The 13,274-nt window shown below is 37.1% G+C and overlaps 1 protein-coding gene across 1 annotated transcript in view; it reads left to right on the forward strand.

Moving 5' to 3' along the window:
* Positions 1-13,274, forward strand: part of LOC125683659 (uncharacterized) — a 43,708-nt gene that overhangs the window by 20,601 nt on the left and 9,833 nt on the right. The window contains exons 14-31 of the mRNA XM_056141147.1: positions 6,428-6,539; positions 6,719-6,740; positions 6,859-6,954; positions 7,071-7,184; positions 8,639-8,749; positions 8,915-9,010; positions 9,127-9,240; positions 9,522-9,632; positions 9,801-9,896; positions 10,252-10,365; positions 10,537-10,632; positions 10,749-10,862; positions 11,149-11,259; positions 11,439-11,534; positions 11,884-11,997; positions 12,284-12,394; positions 12,574-12,669; positions 13,019-13,132. Of these exons, the coding sequence (XP_055997122.1) occupies positions 6,428-6,539; positions 6,719-6,740; positions 6,859-6,954; positions 7,071-7,184; positions 8,639-8,749; positions 8,915-9,010; positions 9,127-9,240; positions 9,522-9,632; positions 9,801-9,896; positions 10,252-10,365; positions 10,537-10,632; positions 10,749-10,862; positions 11,149-11,259; positions 11,439-11,534; positions 11,884-11,997; positions 12,284-12,394; positions 12,574-12,669; positions 13,019-13,132 (1,838 nt within the window). The remainder of the gene's footprint in view (positions 1-6,427; positions 6,540-6,718; positions 6,741-6,858; positions 6,955-7,070; positions 7,185-8,638; positions 8,750-8,914; positions 9,011-9,126; positions 9,241-9,521; positions 9,633-9,800; positions 9,897-10,251; positions 10,366-10,536; positions 10,633-10,748; positions 10,863-11,148; positions 11,260-11,438; positions 11,535-11,883; positions 11,998-12,283; positions 12,395-12,573; positions 12,670-13,018; positions 13,133-13,274) is intronic.

Here is a 13,274-nt window from a genome sequence, read left to right on the forward strand (position 1 = left end):
TGGGCCAAATTGCTCACCTGAGTCATCTTAGCCTATATTTAAATATTTTCACTATATATTCGCATGTAAATCCTTGATCCCTATTTTGGCCCCAACCTACCACCGAGGAACATGATTTTTACAAATTTTTTTGAATCTGCACTATCACAGGACACTTTCACGTAAAAGTAAACTTCTCTGGTCCAATACTTCTTGGGAAGACGATTTCTAAAGATTTTCCCCGTATAATTGTATGTAAAACTTTGATCCCCTATTGTGACCCCATCCTACTCCCAGGGGCTATGATGTTAACAAAGTTGAATCTGCACTATACCTTGAAGCTTTCATGTAAATTTGTACTTTTCTGGCCCTTGACTCTTGGGAAGAAGGTTTTCAAAGATTTTCCCTATATATTTGCATGTAAAACTTTGATCCCCTATTGTGGCCCAACCTACCCTTGCGGGTCATGATTTTAAATTGAATTTACTCTTTGTTAGAAAACTTTCATATAAACTGCAGCTCTCCTGATCTAGTGGTTCTTGATTTTTAAGTGACCCATCCTATTTTTGTTTTCATGTTTGTGATTACCACCCCTTTGAAGGGGTCATGCCCCTTCATTTGAAGAATATTGAACGCCCTTTACCTAAGAATACTTTTTGTCGCGTTTGGTTGATATTGGCCCAATGGTTCTGGAGAAGAAGTCGAAAATGTGAAAAGTTTACAAACTGACAGACAGACGGACAACAGGTGATAAGAAAAGCTCATATGAGCTTTCAGCAAAGTAATAAGTTGCAGTTCAATTGATGCACAATTACGCTGAATGAAATGTCTTTCAAAGTCATTATGATACACGGAAAATAATATAGGTGATGAAAATTCAACCTTGTATGTTTCTTACTTACGCGTTTGGATTGTTTATCCTCTCTGCCTCCCGTGGGGATTTTGGTTAAAATAGGTCGTCAGTACCCCTTGCTTGTCGTAAGAAGTGACAAAATAGGGAGGTCCTTCGAAGGAAACCGCATAAGCCGAGGTCCCGTATCTCAGCAGGTGTGGCAAAATTAAGTTCCCTCCCTGCTCAAAGGCCGTAAGTGCCGAGCATAGGCCTAAATTTTACAGCCATTTTCCGGCAATAGTGACATCTCCATATAAGTGAAATATTCTCGAGAGGGGCATTAAACAATATACAATCAATCCTTTTCGCCCATTTTTCCCATGGGGATCCGGGTTAGAATAAATCCTCAGTTGTCGTAAAATGCGACTAAATGGGGCGGTACTTCGGGTGAGACCGCAAATACCGAGGGCCCGTGTCACAACAGGTGTAGCACGATAAAGATTCCTCCATGCTCAAAGGCAGTGAGCGTCGAGCATAGGCCAAAATTTAGCAACCCTTCACCGGCAATCATGACGTCTCCATATGAGTGAAATTTTTTCGAGTGGGACGTTAAACAAAATACAACCCATTTTTCCATAATCCATAAAGGGCTTATAATGTTTAGCACGGGTGTTTACCTTCAATAATACCTAAAGGACTAACAATGTTATGCACGGATATTTACCTTCGATGATCCGTAAAGGACTTACAATGTTCTGCACGGGTGTTTACCTTCAATGATCCATAAAGGACATACAATGTTTAGCACGGGAGTTTACCTTCAATGATCCGTAAAGGACTTACAGTGTTTAGCACGGGTGTTTACCTTCAATAATCTGTAAAGGACTTACAATGTTATGCACGGATATTTACCTTCAATGATCCGTAAAGAACTTACAATGTTTAGCACGGGTGTTTCCCTTCAATAATCCGTAAAGTACTTACAATGTTTAGCACGGGTGTTTACCTTCAATAATCTGTAAAAGACTTAGTGTTTAGCACGGATGTTTACCTTCAATGATCCGTAAAGGACTTACAATGTTTAGCACGGGTGTTTACCTTCAATGATCCGTAAAGGACTTGCAGTGTTTAGCACGGGAGTTTACCTTCAATGATCCGTAAAGGACATACAATGTTTAGCACGGGTGTTTACCTTCAATGATCCGTAAAGGACTTGCAGTGTTTAGCACGGGAGTTTACCTTCAATGATCCGGAAAGGACTTACAATGTTTAGCACGGGTGTTTACCTTCAATGATCCGTAAAGGACTTACAGTGTTTAGCACGGGTGTTTACCTTCAATAATCCGTAAAGGACTTACAGTGTTTAGCACGGGTGTTTACCTTCAATGATCCATAAAGTACATACAATGTTCTGCACGGGTGTTTACCCAGTTCATCAGGGTGGATTGATTGCTTGATTTGCTGTTTTCCGCCCCCTCAACGATTTTTCAGTTATCTGTTGGCACCCAGTATTTATTGGTGGAAGAGAGAACTCAGATACAATGTACCTGGGAAGAGACCACCGACCTTCCGGAAGTGAACTGGGAAACTTTCTCACTTACCGGCGCGAGTGGGTTTTGTGAACCCATGCCGACCAGAGGTGAGAGGCCGTGTGATTTTGAGCGCGATGCTCTAACCATTCTGCCACGTAGGTCGAATAAAGCATTCAACCCAATATACTTATATACCAAAATGCATTCAAATACAATGCTGAATTCGGAAAACAAATAGTTTTCATAATACTCATTAATTTGAAAATGTGCTTTACAGTTGTCCACTAAGTATGTAATTCATTGTAACAATGTAATCAATTTGTAAAAACAGAATTGAAATAGGGTTTAAATTTGAGGAATGAAAATTGAAGATTACGAATGGAAATTAATCTTATAAATCCCATAAATAATACACAATGAAGAGTAGGGCAACCACAGACCCCTGTATATACCAGAGTTGGGATCAGGTGGTTAGGAGGAGTAATCATCCCCTGTTGACTGTTCGCATCCACTGTGAGCTCTTTATATTGATCAGGAAAACGAAGTAATCCGTAGTTAAAATCAATGTGTAACGAATGTGAGTTTTTGTGAGTTAAAGCTAAGTATAAGCTTTCTATCATTATATGGTATGAAGTCAATATTTGCAGTCCATATGACGTCATCATATGACGTAAAATAGTACAGGTAGATCATTCAGCACCTCTGTTATACTTGTTCATCGTCATAAGTGAGTATCGATATATTGATTTTAAAAAGTTATTTCTCCTGCAGATATTTAGATGCTTAGAGGGGACTACATCTAACATTTACCCATTCTTACTAAATATTTCTCGTTGTTAGATACTTCTTTATAAGCATTTTAATGTACCGGATCACTCCATCTTGTCCATGAGAGTAAGGATTTTGGAAAACATTTACCATCACACAAACAATCCAACATTAAGCACCCCTTTTCGTGGAGAACGAGAAGAAGATCACTGGATCAGGACACACAAGGAAATGACGTGAATGTGATGGAACTCTTTCCCAATAACCAAATACGGAAACGCAGTCATGGACATCGTTCATATAAAAGACCAAATACATGTATAAATTATGTCACGTTTGATTCACTTTTGCCTTACGGCAACAGACAATTAGGTCCACATCATATTCGTACAAAACTTTACCCTGTTTCATTGAGAATTTTACACACGTTATTTGAAGAAGCTATGGCTATTCTATTCTTGGATTTTTCAACACCTGAATCTATATTGAATTCTATGAATATGGATGTTGCCCATCACAGGCTCTTTAAACCAGCACGGACCATGGATGATATTCCTTCAAAATCATGTCGCCAGTTCCTTAAGCTCCAATTTACAAACAATGGAATAGATGCCGTCAACATAAGCAAATTTCTTCGCCATAAAAGGGTTCAGTCGTGTATACCAACTTATTTCAAGTTCAAGTCTATGGGTTAAAAGCATAAGAGGAATATTAAAATCCCTCATTCGACATATGAAAACAAAAGTACGTACCATCTATCCTTCTGTGTTTAGTAAACCAGAAGTGATAAAAGAATTAGATAGGTTACATGAGGAATATGGTTTGAATCAAGCTGACAAAGCTAGTAGCAACATTGTCTTTGTTTGTAAAGATCATTATTACAACTGTATTTTCAACGAACTTGGCATTAATTCCACTTTTGGTAATCGTACTTGTACTCCAACTGCCCTTTCAAAAGATTAAATTCTTCAAATCCATGCTTCAGGTTTAGACTCATTTAATATCCCAGTCAATGGATCGAATGAATGTGAGTTACGGTACCTATACTGAATTCCTAAACTACATAAAACCTCTTACAAACAAATATACATTGCTGGATCCAGTAAGTGCTCTACCAAGCCCCTATCTTTGCTCCTCACGAAAATATTAACAGCTGTGAAAGAGAAACTTCAAACTTACTGTGCGACTACATATGCCAGAAGTGGTGTTAATCAAATGTGGATTCTAAAAAAATTCTAAAGAACTTTTAGTAAATTTGAAATCGCAGAATTTTTCCCAAATCAATAACATTAAAACCTATGACTTTTCAACACTATACACGACCATTACTCACGATAAATTAAAGACTAGACTTTTTGACATCATAGACAGTTGCTTCTTCAACAAAAACGGAAAACGGAAATATTCATATCTAGTGATCAGTCATTCAAAAACGTACTTTGTTAAACACCACTCCGATTCCACGTACAAATACTCTGAAGTTGAAATAAAAAATATGCTAGAGTTCCTCATTGACAATATCTTCGAGGTCTTTGGTGATCAGGTCTTCCAACAGTCTGTTGGAATTCCCATGGGGACGAATTGTGCTCCTTTGTTAGCTAGCCTTTTTTTATATTCATATGAAGGAGAATTTATTCAAAAACTTCTACGTGAGAAGAAAAAATCTCTCGCTGTGGCCTTCAATTTGACATTTCAATATATCGATGACGTTTTGTCTATTAACAATAACTTTCATTCATATGTCGATTTGATATATCCCTGTGAGCTCGAAATAAAGGACAGCACAGAGTCGTCCACTTCTGCTTCGTACTTAGATATTTCATTGAAAGTAGACATTAACGGCAAACTGACAACTCAACTGTATGACAAACGGGATGATTTCAGCTTCTCCATCGTCAACTTCCCATATTTATGTAGCAATATTCCATTATCACCTGCATATGGTGTTTATATATTTCAACTGATTCGATATGCAAGAGCTTGTTCTGCGTATAGTCAGTTTTTAAATCGAGGCAAGCTACTGACAAACAAGTTGATGGTACAGGGGTTTCAACAGTCGATTGAAGTCAGCATTTCGCAAATTCTATGGTCGTTATAACGATCTAGTTCGTCAATACAACCTATCATTGGGTCAAATGCTGTCTGACATGTTTCATACCGATTGTTAAGCCGTTCTTGGCACACTGATTTTGACTACGGATAACTCCGTTCACCTGATCAGGATATAGGGCTCACGGCGGGTGTGACCGGTCAACAGGGGAATTTCACGAATATTTCTCAGGAAATTGTGATATATATTTTTTCTAGGAGTTATGCCATTTTGAACGTTGACTTTTGGCCAAACTATTCTATGGGCTCCTCTGAAACCGCTGAACAGAATGTTGTGTAACTTTGTATTTAATATGGACATACTGTGTAGATAAGTATATTGACAGGGGAATAATATTTGATTTTTATCTGGGAGGTATGTCACTGGTGAACCTAGAATGTTGGACAAAATACGTTATATGGTGCAACTTAAAACTGATTTTTAATTAAAAAATTTCTGTTTTAATTTTTACAAAATTCATATTTGTAAACATTAACCTGAGTAGTGTCATCTAGTTATATGCGTGAAAATAGTACAGTGTAGAACAGAGGTCGTTATAGTTTATCGCATTGTCATTTATTATGCGTAGCATCATTAATTTTGGCCCCGTGAGGATCCGGGTTTGAATAGGTCCTCAATACTCCTTGCTTGTCGTAAGGGGCGAATAAATGGGGCGATTGTTCGGATGAGACCGCAAAACCCTAGGCCCTGTGTCACAGCAGGTGTGGCATGATAAAGATCCCTCCCTGAGCGCTGCGCATAGGCCTAAACTTTGCAGTACTTCACCAGCAATGGCGACTTCTCCATTTGAGTGAAAGATTCTCGAGAGGTACATTAAACAATGTACAATCAATCATTCATCAATTGTGGAGGTTAGTGAGCTTCCTCACCTTTTCTTTTAATCCAAATTAAATAACGACATGATTTCTATAGCATTTTAAATCTTCGAGGACGATGGTTTTGAATACCCCTTTATTATTTTTTATGGGAGCTATATCTACGGGTAATATCTTTTTATTAGATATGAAAGGTTTCATATAGTACTAAGATGAAAAACTGAGTATCATACAATCATTAATTGATAATCTCATGCCTTCCATTCAATTTATCTTACCATGTGACGATAGATTTTGACCTTATCTTCGTTTCTGGATATCCAGAGCAAGGTTTTTCAGGGTTGGTGTAGCGGTTTTATCCTTGGTCTCTGTCTTATCATGACTGCATGAGGACACGATTTACTTGTATCAGGTATTTAAGCGCATTTCATGTAAACTATTCATTGATAGTCCAAAAACAATCATGAGGATTAGTCACTTTATTGTGTTGCTGGCTTTTGCAGGTTTGTTGAATATTGATGTGGAACACCATTCTTCTGACATATTCAGATAGTGGCGTAGAATTTTCACGATTTCATTCAAAATCAATCATTATTTCTTTAACGCATTCATCATATTACTTTATTGCTAACGGAACTCTTAAAATTAGAAATATTTCCACGATATATTTCTTTCTCTTCAGGTTTGGCTGTGGCCAATGTAAGGTAATGACCAATACGATTACAGACATCGACATGTCATTTCGCAGTAGCACTAACATTAACTTGGGATATTGAATTTTGTAAATAAGAATTCGAATAGACAATTCCTTATTTCTTGCAGGCGTTCTCTCTGTCATAACGGACACCAGTGCACATGTCCTGACGGACAAACGGGCGTTTGTAACTCAAACGGGCATTGTGATTGTGGAAATAACGGGTGAGTTTGATTTTTGTGTTTTCGAGTTTACGTTCATGTATATGGCTTTCTGTATGAGGGATCAATTCACCTTATCTATGATTGCTGATAAATCGATGATTAATTTGACGATATAGGAAACGACAGACCTCCCAATGCACAACTGCTGCTGACTGCACATGCAGCGACGACAAAGTAGCCGAGTGTCACCATGGACACTGCACGTGTCACCATGACAGCGGTCATCACCCGTAAGTCATCAGAACTTCTCTGTTCCCTTCAGGTTTGGTAGTGATCATTGTAAGGTAGAGAAAATAATGACGATAGAGAAGGGATTTATTTCTAAAATCTAAAAACATTGCTTTTAGTAGAATATTGGATATTTAAGTAAAGATCTAATGTTTTATTTATAACGCACAGGTGACCTATTTTCCATTGTAATTCATAATGTTTTCCTATGATTTGATAAGTTCCAAAATACATTGGTGATATAACCGGGTTGGTTTCCTCAGCATCTCAAGAACAGAACATACTATAGGTAAATCCTGAAAGTCTCCAGATAGACAAAACAAACGTGTTCCATGTCCTCTAATGTTTTGAAGTTTCATGACTGTTTCTTATCTTCACCTTGCCCTGGCTATTCATATAAAATCCTGTACGGATCATATCCTATAACACTGGATTGCCCATGACAGTCAAACTTGGTCAGTTGATCCATCTTGGAGGATGTGTGTTGCGAACCAATAGTAGGTTACTGTAGCATAATTTTAGAATTGTAATTGACAGTATCACAGGTTGTAACTTCCATTATGTAAACTTAGCTATGCATCCTGCACATGTAATTGCTGTAGGATGTATCATGTGTGCTAGTGCATCACTTAATTATAGCAAGCAGGATGTGTGATGATATACGGTTGTAGTACTGGAATTAATCTTATTTCATATTCAGATAATGTCGATCTTTCTAAAATACAGATATTATGGGAATATTCTTTATTTAAATATTATATCAGGGCACGGAAAGCAGGCCATTTATGTCCATTATATCTTAGGATATTTAGGAAACATTGACTACATTATTTCCAAAGAATTGTAGAATAATAATTTGTGATCACAAAAACAGAGTAACAGTTACAGGTAATGTGTAAATAATAGCTCTTCTAATATAACAGAGTACTCAAAGTATGACTGCTTATCATTGAAATATCCAGTTTGGTAAATTATTTTTATAATATGAAGTATTGCGATACTATCAATATTATCTACTGGCGTTTTAACATTTTCATCTAAAAGGAGACAAACTTCTCAATGTACAGTAGATGGTGACTGCACATGCGCTAGCAATCAAGTTGCTGCGCGTCACCATGACAGCAGTCACCACCCGTAAGTCATCAGAACTTCTCTTTTACCTTCAGGTTTGTTAGTGGTCATTGTAAGGCGAAAAACATGAAGATAGACACTGAAAAATATTTTTTCTAAACTTCAAGCATTGAGTTTGATCACTGTTCGTTATCTTCACCTTGCATACTATTGCATATAATATTGTATCTTGTATCGGTATCTAACTGAATTGATACTAAAAAATATCAAAATCCCCACACTGGAAAACTAGCAATTTGAAAAAAAAATATTTCGAAATATGAGGTATTACGATGCTATTGATAGAAGTATTTATCACTGTTGGTTCAACATTTTTATCTAAAAGGAGACAAACCTCACAATGTACAGTAGATGGTGACTGCACATGCGCTAGCAATCAAGTGGCTGCTTGTCACCATGGACACTGCACGTGTCATCATGACGGCGGACATCACCCGTGAGTAATCAGAACTTCTCTTTTCGTTTTAGGTTTAGTAGTGGTCATTGAAAAAAGAAAAGAGACCTTATTGTTTTCTTCATTTCTAAAATATCGCATTGCTGTTTGAAATATTGAATCTTGTAATGTTGTCATTTGTTTAGGAAAACTCTTTATTTCTTGCAGGCGTTCTCTCTGTCATAACGGACACCAGTGCACATGCCCTGACGGACAAACAGGCGTTTGTAACTCAAACGGGCATTGTGATTGTGGAAATAACGGGTGAGTTTGATTTTTGTGTTTTGGAGTTTTCGTTCATGTATATGGCTTTCTGCATGATGGATCAATTCACCTTATCTATGATTGCTGATAAATCGATGATTAATTTGACTATATAGGAAACGACAGACCTCCCAATGCACAACTGCTGCTGACTGCACATGCAGCGACGACAAAGTAGCCGAGTGTCACCATGGACACTGCACGTGTCATCATGACAGCGGTCATCACCCGTAAGTCATCAGAACTTCTATTTTCCCTTCAGGTTTGTTAGTGGTCATTGTAAGGTGAAAAAACAGCAATTAAAGACACTGAATTTTTTTCTAAACTTTCAGCATTTCAAACCACTGCCTAGAATATTGTATCTTGTATCGATAACACGTTGAATTGATACTCCTAAATATTAGAATCCCCAGACTGGAGAACTAGCAATTTCAAAAGATATTTTCTGCAATATGAAGTATTATGATATTATTGATGTTAATAACGTTATATCAACATTTTTATCAAAAAGGAGACAAACCTCTCAATGTACAGTAGATGGTGACTGCACATGCGCTAGCAATCAAGTGGCTGCGTGTCACCATGGACACTGCACGTGTCATCATGACGGCGGACATCACCCGTGAGTCATCAAATTTTTTCCCTTACGGTTTTGTAAGAGGTCATTGTAAGGTGAACACAATGACAATAGAGACGAAAAGTTACCTTTATCTCAATTTCTAAAATTTGCCATCATTGCTTAGAATATTGAATTTTGGAATTGTTTAGGAAAACTCTTTATTTCTTGCAGGCGTTCTCTCTGTCATAACGGACACCAGTGCACATGCCCTGATGGACAAACAGGTGTCTGTAATTCAAACGGACACTGTGATTGTGGACACAATGGGTAAGTGTAGATGATGTGCTTGTAAACTTTCTTTAATATATCACAGCATATTGTAACACCATCACAGCAACTACATGTACTGGAAAGATGAAATTCTATTTTCACATTATCACTTCTCTGTCATGTGACGTCTCCCAAAAAGATTAATAATCCTACTAATCTACTCTAGTTTTCTCAGTATGCGAACAATAGTTTATATAATATATTAATACTGGAAATATCTAGAGAGAGAAAAAACAAGTTGTCTTTAGTCATCACTGTTTCCGATCCTTCTGTATATTGAATATATGTACATATACAATAAAATATGTTCAAATCAACTAATTATAAATCAATGGTTAATTTGACGATATAGAAAACGACAAACCTCCCAATGCACAACTGCTGCTGACTGCACATGCAGCGACGACAAAGTAGCCGAGTGTCACCATGGACACTGCACGTGTCATCATGACAGCGGTCATCACCCGTAAGTCATCAGAAGTTGTCTTTTCTTTTTTAGGTTTAGAAGTGGTTGTCGACAAAATAGAAGGGAGCTTATTGTTTTTCTTCATTTCTAAAATTTGGCATTGTTGTTTAAAATATTGATTGAATCTTGTAATGTTGTCATTTCTGTAGGAAAACTCTTTATTTCTTGCAGGCGTTCTCTCTGTCATAACGGACACCAGTGCACATGCCCTGACGGACAAACAGGCGTTTGTAACTCAAACGGGCATTGTGATTGTGGAAATAACGGGTGAGTTTGATTTTTGTGTTTTCGCGTTTTCTTTCATCTATATGGTTTTCTGTATGAGGGATCAATTCACCTTATGTATGACTGCTGATAAATCGATGATTAATTTGACTATATAGAAAACGACAGACCTCCCAATGCACAACTGCTGCTGACTGCACATGCAGCGACGACAAAGTAGCCGAGTGTCACCATGGACACTGCACGTGTCACCATGACAGCGGCCATCACCCGTAAGTCATCAGAACTTCTCTTTTCCTTTCAAGTTTGTTAGTGGTCATTGTAAGGTGACAAACATGAAGACAGACACTGAAAAATATTTTTTCTAAATTTCAAACATTTCATAATACTGCGTAGAATATTGTATCTTGTATCGGTATCTAACTGAATTGATACTCCTAAATATCAAAATCCCTACACTGGAAAACTAGCAATTTGAAAAAAAAATATTTTCCGAGATATGAAGTATTTTGATATTATTGATGTTAATAACATTATATCAACATTTTTATCTAAAAGGAGACAAACCTCACAATGTACAGTAGATGGTGACTGCACATGCGCTAGCAATCAAGTGGCTGCTTGTCACCATGGGCACTGCACGTGTCATCATGACGGCGGACATCACCCGTGAGTAATCAGAAATTCTCTTCCTCTTTTCCCTTATGGTTTTGGAAGAGTTCATTGTAATGGGAACACAATGACAATAGAGACGAAAAGTTACCTTTATCTCAATTTCTAAAATTTGGTATTCTTGCTTAAAATATTGAATCTTGGATTTCTTTAGGAAAACAATTCATTTTTTGCAGGCGTTCTCTCTGTCATAACGGACATCAGTGCACATGCCCTGATGGACAAACAGGTGTCTGTAACTCAAATGGCCACTGTGATTGCGGACACAACGGGTAAGTGTAGGTGATGTGCTTGTAAACTTTCTTTTATATATCACAGCATATTGCAACACCACCAAAGCAACTACATGTACTGGAAAGATGAAATTCTATTTTCCCATTATCACTTCTCTGCCATCTGATGTTTTCCAACAAGATTAATAATCCTAGTAATTTACTCTAGTGTTCTTAGTATGTGAATAATGGTTTATATAATATATCAATACTGGACATATCTAGAGAGAAAATAAAAAAGTTATCTTTAATCATCACTGTTTCCCATCCTTCTGTATACTGAACACATATACAATAAAATATGTTCAAATCAACTAATTATAAATCAATTGTTAATTTGACGATATAGAAAACGACAAACCTCCCAATGCACAACTGCTGCTGACTGCACATGCAGCGACGACAAAGTAGCCGAGTGTCACCATGGACACTGCACGTGTCATCATGACAGCGGTCATCACCCGTAAGTCATCAGAACTTCTCTTTTCCTTTCAGGTTTGTTAGTGGTCATTGTAAGGTGAAAAACATGAAGACAGACACTGAAAAATATTTTTTCTAAACTTCAAACATTTCATAATACTGCGTAGAATATTGTATCTTGTATCGGTATCTAACTGAATTGATACTCCTAAATATCAAAATCCCTACACTGGAAAACTAGCAATTTGAAAAAAAAATTTTTTCCGAGATATGAAGTATTTTGATATTATTGATGTTAATAACATTATATCAACATTTTTATCTAAAAGGAGACAAACCTCACAATGTACAGTAGATGGTGACTGCACATGCGCTAGCAATCAAGTGGCTGCTTGTCACCATGGGCACTGCACGTGTCATCATGACGGCGGACATCACCCGTGAGTAATCAGAAATTCTCTTCCTCTTTTCCCTTATGGTTTTGGAAGAGTTCATTGTAATGGGAACACAATGACAATAGAGACGAAAAGTTACCTTTATCTCAATTTCTAAAATTTGGTATTCTTGCTTAAAATATTGAATCTTGGATTTCTTTAGGAAAACAATTCATTTTTTGCAGGCGTTCTCTCTGTCATAACGGACATCAGTGCACATGCCCTGATGGACAAACAGGTGTCTGTAACTCAAATGGCCACTGTGATTGCGGACACAACGGGTAAGTGTAGGTGATGTGCTTGTAAACTTTCTTTTATATATCACAGCATATTGCAACACCACCAAAGCAACTACATGTACTGGAAAGATGAAATTCTATTTTCCCATTATCACTTCTCTGCCATCTGATGTTTTCCAACAAGATTAATAATCCTAGTAATTTACCCTAGTTTTCGTAGTATGTGAATAATGGTTTATATAATATATCAATACTGGACATATCTAGAGAGAAAATAAAAAAGTTATCTTTAATCATCACTTTTTCCCATCCTTCTGTATACTGAACACATATACAATAAAATATGTTCAAATCAACTAATTATAAATCAATTGTTAATTTGACGATATAGAAAACGACAAACCTCCCAATGCACAACTGCTGCTGACTGCACATGCAGCGACGACAAAGTAGCCGAGTGTCACCATGGACACTGCACGTGTCATCATGACAGCGGTCATCACCCGTGAGTAATCAGAACATCTCTTTACCCTTCAGGATTGGTTGTATGTTGTTTAACGTTCGTTTTGAAAATATTTAACCAGTATTTTATCATGAATAACATAATAAGGATTAGGTAGCAGGTAGTGCCTATATAAGCCTTCTCC

This window comes from Ostrea edulis, chromosome 6 (assembly GCF_947568905.1).
Source record: "Ostrea edulis chromosome 6, xbOstEdul1.1, whole genome shotgun sequence".
NCBI classification, from domain to species: domain Eukaryota; kingdom Metazoa; phylum Mollusca; class Bivalvia; order Ostreida; family Ostreidae; genus Ostrea; species Ostrea edulis.